The sequence below is a fragment of the Gobius niger genome (genome assembly GCF_951799975.1).
Source record: "Gobius niger genome assembly, chromosome: 7".
In the NCBI taxonomy this organism is placed as follows: domain Eukaryota; kingdom Metazoa; phylum Chordata; class Actinopteri; order Gobiiformes; family Gobiidae; genus Gobius; species Gobius niger.
In genome coordinates, this window is record NC_136858.1 from 24,259,500 (window position 1) to 24,267,451 (window position 7,952).

Sequence of the window (7,952 nt, forward strand, 5' to 3'; positions counted from 1 at the left end):
TTCATGAAAGCGTTTGAAAAATTAATCTACATATGATCGTTATGTGCTTTGGAAATCAATCACACTGTAGAAACAAAACATGCATATGAGCAGGAAGAGGGAGCGCACGTCAGCCATGTAATTATTCCATTTGTGAGAAGACGAACAGACAGCTCCGTCAAATATGGCCTTAAAGAAAAGTGCTCTTTAAAGGTTAGATTTGTACTGAGGCTTTGGCATGTGTCACATGTGGAGCTTGGTCTCCACCTACTGGCAACAAAAAAGGTAAAATCCTCCACGGAGACTGCAGTCTCTTTGGTTACACTTTAGAGCCATATCGGCCAAGTCACGATTTCTATGCAATTCATATTTAGTATGAAGTAGGGCTACATCGCATGAGTATCGTTATTGCAATTCTTCCATCTGAGATTTACAAAACCAGCTTAAATAAAAAATGCATGGAAATTTAAAAATGTGTAAATGCTTGGTTTTAGTCACAACTTCCTTTAGTACTTGTTTTGACACAATATGAAATGTACAGTGCTGAAATGGCTTAGTAAATCATCTCAATAATGTTGTTAATTGTCGCAATATTCAAGACCGTTATAGAATTCAGCATTGTTTTTCTCATATTGTGCAGCCCTAGTTTGAAGCTTAAACCATCAATAGAAATCCCCTCGAGTACAAAACAAAGGTCTCCTCAAGTGTCATTTGAACCAAGCATAAGCATTGTCTTAAACGTTATTATTACAAATGACCTCTGTCGCTGCAGATTCAGAATGCAACATAGAAATAGTCCATCCACAGCAACTGCAAGATAAGTATGACCAACAGGATAACTGATAGCTCTGAAACAGCAAAATGATTCAATAGTGCCACTATGCTACTTTCTAATATTAAATCAAGCATAATAATAGAAATCCTAAACTGCTATAATTCCAGGCAAGTAAACAAAAGAAACAAGCACAACGGAGATTGCTCAAACTCAAACGTCCGAGGGCTATGATCATGTGATACAAGCTTTTCAACTCAATCTCCAGAATGTAGTACACAGCCTTGACACCAGCCTTACAGTAGATATTCTTTATTCATTGCACACAAAGCCATTCCTATCTTTTTTGTACATAGTAGAAAGGCGTTAGAGGGAAAAGTCAGTACTACAGAATGAAAAAAATAAAAATGAAACATCTTTGGGAATGAACTAATTATTATCACCATTTTTTTTAATTATTATCATTGCTATCATGTTATTATAATTTCCCCTCAAAGACACTTACAGGATCTGGAATCAAGTTTTATCTCATTCTTGACAGTTTTCAGTGTTGTAAGCAGTGCTAGGTAAGTGCAGTAAATACCATTAGATTGGTGACTGTTCTTTTGTTTGCATGCATTATTGAATTATTTAACCCAAGTTTAACCCATACCATAACGAGTAACAGAAACGAGTAAGGATTAAACAATGAGGAACCGTGCATTATACAGTTTTAATGCACGATGCGGAGATGTGTTCTTGACTCCGCGTCGTGCATTAAAACTGTATGTATAACAAATCCGCTTATACCACCATGGTCACACAAACTGAAACTGTTCATTTGGGCCTATTTGCTTTTTTTTAAGTACCGGGCAGGAGTTATTTTACTTTTTACGCTGTTTTACCTGAAGCTAGTTCCAGCCATTGACGGTATATTAGCTCATCACTCTACTTCCGGGTCCAACGGAGCTTTATGCCTATTCACTGTAATGGGATTTACAGTAGCTGATTTCAACCTGCTATAGAGCCGACTACAATGTCTGATCACACAGACATTTACTGTGGATTTTATTTAATAACGCTTTTCTGGCATTAACTATCTAATTTTTTTTCAATACACAATGAAGGCTTATTTTAAATATAAAAATATATTGTATTTTGCCCAGAAAAATGGCGAGATATATTATTCTACTTAGGTGTAAAACAGTTTCTGGCCTTTTATCAGTTGTTATTTCATCCGGAGATTCAGATAAAGTTGCGTTTTTTGCTGTGTTTGTCAATGGAACTCACAGTTTGGACCCGGAAGAAGCTTATTATTGTGTGTGTGATGTCACTTAACAAATGTATAGAACATGATTTAACTGTTACTGGACAAACTGCGCAGTTATACGAAAATAAACCATGCCGGCTAGCATTAGAATTCTCACTGACCACGGTATAAACTGTTATAAACCATTAATTGAATTTGTCAGTGATGCGACGTGTTTATGATCTGTGAAAGACACGTCCTGATGTGTTCATGGTGACGCTGTGTGTTGATTGGGCTGTCTATGCCTGGATATAACTTGTCATCCATGTATTTGGCATATCAAACAGAACTTGGTGCATTAATTGTGTAGCTGACAGCAACTTTCCGCCAAACATCTGGCAGGCATCACAAAGATAGCCTCTTTGTAATACACTGGAAAATACATGTTTCCCCCCCCTCTCACCATACAAAATTATACTTTTCAATGGATGAAAATGCAAAAATAAGCAATAACAAATCTGCTCAGGAAGTTTTTGTCACATTGTTGTTTTGTAAAGAAGGTGCTCCCTAGTTTGGGGAATAGTAAAATCCAAATAAAATTCAAGGCCCTCTCTCTATATTAATATTCTCTTTTTTAAACCTTCTAAAAATACTGTATAATGGGCTAATGAGACATTGCCGCAATGCTTTCAGATTTTGTTGAGAGCTTGGTAAAAAATAAACTGATTATGTGAACCCTCCGGCTCACAGTGTTGGGATGGCACTGGTACAATGACTGGAGCAACAGTGGTTCGGATGGCAGATCGGGTATTCTTATAAGAGTAAGGATGACGGATCGAATTCCTGCATCACGCACCACACTATGAGGTGCATATGAATGTAGTGAGTGAGCGGGTGAATGGTGGTGATCGGTGGTGCAGATCGGCCTACCCCCGGGCAAATACTATCTTATCATGAATAATGACTACAGTGTAGTCGTTTGAGAAGGTGTAGGAGATATACCAGCATGCATCCAGGTCCTGAGTGCAAGACACTGTATTACCCAACCCGACCAGCAACACTGCTTCTGTTTTTACAAACATATGAAAATACATAGGAAAATTATAAATTATGAACATGATAGGTCAGAGTGGAAGACAGGGTTAATTCAATCCAAAAAGGTGCTTGAAAGGTGCCCAAAACTGGCAAAAAGATAAAAATCTGCAAGAGGTAGCATTGAGGCATTTCAAAAATCATTGTTTTTAATAATTCCCAAGTGAACCGCACCGGCATGGGACTCGTTCCCTCGCTCGCCTCGCTTTTTCTCTCTCTCTTTGTCTCTCCCTCCAGTGTAGAGCGCAGGGTACAGGCAGACATCATGCCGAGCGACACAGGTAACACAAACTCACACACTGAGAGACAGTGTGTGAACACAGGGGACATCAGGCAGCAAAAAAGCGCTCTCTGGATTTATGAAAATTTGCCACATACTGTATTTACGTCAAAACCTTGCTGAATAGATGTTGGAATCAGAAGTAGCTTAATACAAAGAGACACACACAGCAAATGTGCCTGACTAACACCTGAAGCAGACTGACCACAGCCCAAGGGAAACTGTGGCTGCATATGTAGCGTACTACCACAGTGTGTGGAGTGAATTAAGAACAAATCCCTAGACAGTGTCAAGCACTCAAGGACTTTAGGTGACTTGTGTCATGCCATTCCATGCCATGGTCAATCTCAATTATCATCATGGGCTTTTTAGTGGTCAGGTCTCTCAGGCAACCTGGTCTGAAGCAAAATTATATTTTTGTGGGGGGGGGGGGGGGGGGGGGGGGGGAATCATCATTAAGCAGATCTTTATAAGAGGTCTATCTTAGACACTCTTGAACCATAAGTAAACCCCTTATTATTTTTGGCAATATTGGCATAGTGCATAGTGCTATCCCAGAAAATGCCTCTTTTACATTGAAAGTTTCTACATACTCCATGAGCGAGGGGGGCAGTTGAGGATATACAGGCGCTCGTCATATAATAACAATATCAGGAAAAAGTGCATTTACTTCTGTTGTTCAACTTAAAATATGAAACTAATATATGATATAGACTCATTACATGCAAAAGGACATATGTCAAGCCTTTGTTTGTTATAATTTTGATGATTATGGCTTACAGTCCATTTTTAAATATTCTAATTTTCGGAGATTTTAAATTTGGGGTTTTCACAAGCTGTGAGCCATAATAATCAAAATGATAACAAATAAAGGCTATATCTCACTTTGCATGTAATGAGTCTATCATATATTAGTTTCACAGTTTAAGTTGAATACCAGATGTAAATGCACTTTTTCATGAGATTCCAATTATATGATGAGCACCTGTACTTGCAACTACTTTGCTCATTATATTACTTTACTGATGAAGAGACTCCAAGACTGAACAAAAGCAATGGGGGAGACAACAAATAACTGTGTTTGAGAGGATAATGTGTTTGCATTTAATTGTGTGATCCAACAACGTATTGAACCCTTTAGGCACCAAAGTCACAAAAATATGACCTGTGATTTTACTGAAAACAACAGGTTCTCTTACAAATATGCTTCTTTTATAATTCCATCAAGGGCTTCTTAGGGGCTCTACCCACATAACAAAATCAACTTTAAAAGGTAAAGTAATGGTTTGACTGGTTGTAATACAGTTTTTTTATTTTTTTATTTTTTACATTTTATTAGATGTCACAAAATATGTTTTTACAAACACATGGGCGCCTAAAGGGTTAATTGGTTCTGGTGAAGCAAATACTTTACTTACTGTAATAGCCATAGAGCACAGAGTCTTCAACTTTGGCCCTGGTCACATTGTTTGCAGCCCATTCCTAGAAGCATCCAAATAAATGCACTGGTTATAAAATGAAACATTAGAAAACATAGCAATGCTACTAAAATCAATTATACAGTCCTCATGTATCTTTTCAGATATTTTTTCTTAACCATTTCCAAATGTCATAATTTGCTTCCTGTTTTTGATAAGAAAATGACCATTCAAGTTACCATAATGTTTTTCCAAATGTAATTCACATGTTTATGTGACAATGACATGAAGTAAGAGAAGAAAGAACGTGGCTGTGAGAAGTTTAGTCTATTCTAAAACATTCTGTCCAAACACTATATAAAAGCCAGTGCCCAATAGCAATCAGACGCCCATATCAACCTAAATGAAACCCGCAAATTACCTCTTGCTCATTGTGCCTGTACCACTTTAGCAAACCTTCAGAGAGTAACAAATGCAATGACTTGGCAAAGAAGTGATGAGCATAGACAAGCATTCAGCTGTTAGGCCAGATTAAGACGCCATAATTGCATGAAAAACAAGATAAAGGGTGCTGTGGGAGAACCATTTTGTTAGCATCTCTCAAATTGATTTTGTTTAGGTTGTTAGAAGAAAGAAGTACTAACCTTATAGGTACCGTTGGGATATTTCATGAATGAAACAAGAAATATATCTACTGGAAGAAGTGCTGAAGTTATCAGAGCAATAGCCAAGGCACATATTGCCGTGATGGTCGACACAACCTCGCTCTCCTGTCGACTTTGAAATTTACGGATGTAGACCCAACAGAAAGCAAGGATTATCTGGACACATGGAAACAAAAGGATGGTTCAAATGACAAAAATGTATAGATTTTATTACAGTATAAAGAATTATGATTAATGTAATAGATGTGTAAGGAATATGTTTGAACAATGCATGAACAATAGAGTTTTTGAAAATCTTCGTACACTACTTAGTGCTAGATGTGTCAATGTGAAAATAAAAACACAGTGGAAGTGTAAAGACAGGACACTGCAGGGGTATTATGTACTGAAAATAGCCCACAGCAAGGTGTTACGAAACAGCTGATCTCATAATACTAAACATCCTTTCGTAATTTCTAGATCAGGTTGTACAAAAGGGAACTACCTGGAAATACACAGAGAACACCTTTGTGTTAATTAAATTATGTGTAATATCTTGTCTTAATGAGGTGGGAACATGTTGTTAGTATTGTTACTTAGCATAGTTCATATCAGATGATTATGAAGAAAAAGTATAGTATAAGCTAAGTATATAGTATACTAGTATAACGTATTGTATGTGTTTAAAATAGAGGGTTTAACATAGTTTTAAAGGTTGTAATTCCATTTGCATACTGTAGACTGGGAGGAGGAAGGAAGACACTGATAGTACTGAAACTAGTACTGGCTGCCAGACACGGGTTTTAAAACCCAAATTCATACAAAATATGCTCTACAGTCTTCTTAAATAAGACACTGATTGTGAATACTCTATCCTCAGCAGCAACTGACTATGGACTAGTCCCGGGAGCTAAAAACAAACAATTACAGAGGTTAAAAACTATTTAAAAGGTCGGCTTACAGTCCTCATATAATACAAAGATTTGGAAAAATAGCCAAAATACATATGAAGAGCATTGTGCAATAGATCACGCGACGGTCTCTGAAATTAAGAAGTTATACGATTGTTGCGTATTGTAGAGCAGTCGTCAATACAGCACATTGTACACTAACGTATGTCACGTAAAAAATAGATTTATGATTTTACACTGTAACAGAAAAACACACGGGATGCAGTTAGCTTGTGTTAGCTAAAAGGATTTAGAGCGGGTATTAGCCAGCTCTAAATCGCCATAGACTGCGATACACAGAGTAACACCGTCCTCAGCAGATGACACATTGGCTCTACGATTCTACAACATGGACATAAAACTTTTGTTTGCTCACCAAGAGTATTATGGTAAATATTGACCATCCGAGCGCTGACTCGGTGAGCAGCGACTGATCCGCCATCTTCACTTCCGTAATAACAAAACCACGTGACGCACATGACGTTTTCTCGTTTTTTCTGGGAAAGTCTGCTGACCAAAGATCTTTAATAAAACTAAGACTTACATAAAAGATCTTTGGCCCAGAGAAGAGAGGAGGAGAAGGAAATGTTCCTTCTGTAGAGTGGAGAAGAAGAGGGGGCAGAAGAGAACATAGGAGAAGGAAAAACAAAAAGACTGACAAGTCTGACTACTTTAAAACCAATAGTCTTTATATAAAAAAGCTTAAAAATATTTGATAAGAAAACATTTTCATTTCATCATTGCCTAATCCTTGAAACATTTTGTATTCTAAATTTTTAAAATTTTAGAAAATTTAAACTGTTCGGTTTATAAGATTCTGAATGGACTCTCTCCACCATTCATTAAGTTTGAATTCAGTACAAGTGGTAGAGTGACCAGCACAAAACTTAAAGGTTAGCTAGGGGAACCAGACATGTGACCTCTGACCACTGTTCTTATGTTTTATGTCTCAAGTTTAATTGTGTGGAGGATCTGTGTAATGATCTTTTGTGTTTAATGTTGCACTGGTCTTTGTATTTTCTTGATCTGCCAGGGACTAAAGTAGTCATTGCATTAATATGCATTGTCCCTTTAAATAAATAAACAATAAAAAGAAAGAAAGAGACAAAGAGAGAAAGAACAAAAAAAGAGAGAGAAAAAAAGAAAGAATGAATGAAGAAAAGATCCTTCTTCTGAAGTTTCCTGTCAATGGCATCAATCCTCTTCTGACCTTGACTCTTGAACCTGTTCACTTTGGCCTTGATGTCTTTATCCCTCTCTAACATCGCCCTGTAGTCCATTCAGACGTTCTTTTGCTTTTTGTCTTGTATGGTCTACAGCACTCCGCTCCTTCTATCTAGTTCAAGTTTCTCTTGTGCTTCAAACCTCTCAGAGTTTATGAGTTTTTCAAACAGGACTAGTTTTCCTCTCCAAGTCAATGATAACTTCAGCTCTTTTGTGAAGATTCTGAACCCTCGCCCTGAACCCTCTTGAAAACGAGGTTTGATTCTTGGAAAGTGTGGATTTTGTCTCTAATACTGTCCTGCCTGCTTTGAGCACTGTGTTCCTCTGTTGCTCCCATTGACAGTGGATATACTGTCAATGGTTGC

At 37.4% G+C, this 7,952-nt stretch overlaps 1 protein-coding gene across 1 annotated transcript in view; it reads right to left on the reverse strand.

The window, feature by feature from the left end:
• The window catches only part of lmbrd1 (LMBR1 domain containing 1), a 33,500-nt gene extending 26,675 nt beyond the window's left edge, over nucleotides 1-6,825 (reverse strand). The window contains exons 1-3 of the mRNA XM_079560108.1: nucleotides 6,740-6,825; nucleotides 5,414-5,590; nucleotides 4,770-4,833 (exon numbers count right to left, since the gene is read on the reverse strand). Coding sequence (XP_079416234.1) covers nucleotides 4,770-4,833; nucleotides 5,414-5,590; nucleotides 6,740-6,805 — 307 coding nt within the window. The 5' untranslated portion in view covers nucleotides 6,806-6,825. The remainder of the gene's footprint in view (nucleotides 1-4,769; nucleotides 4,834-5,413; nucleotides 5,591-6,739) is intronic.
• Between the last annotated feature and the right edge of the window lie 1,127 nt (nucleotides 6,826-7,952).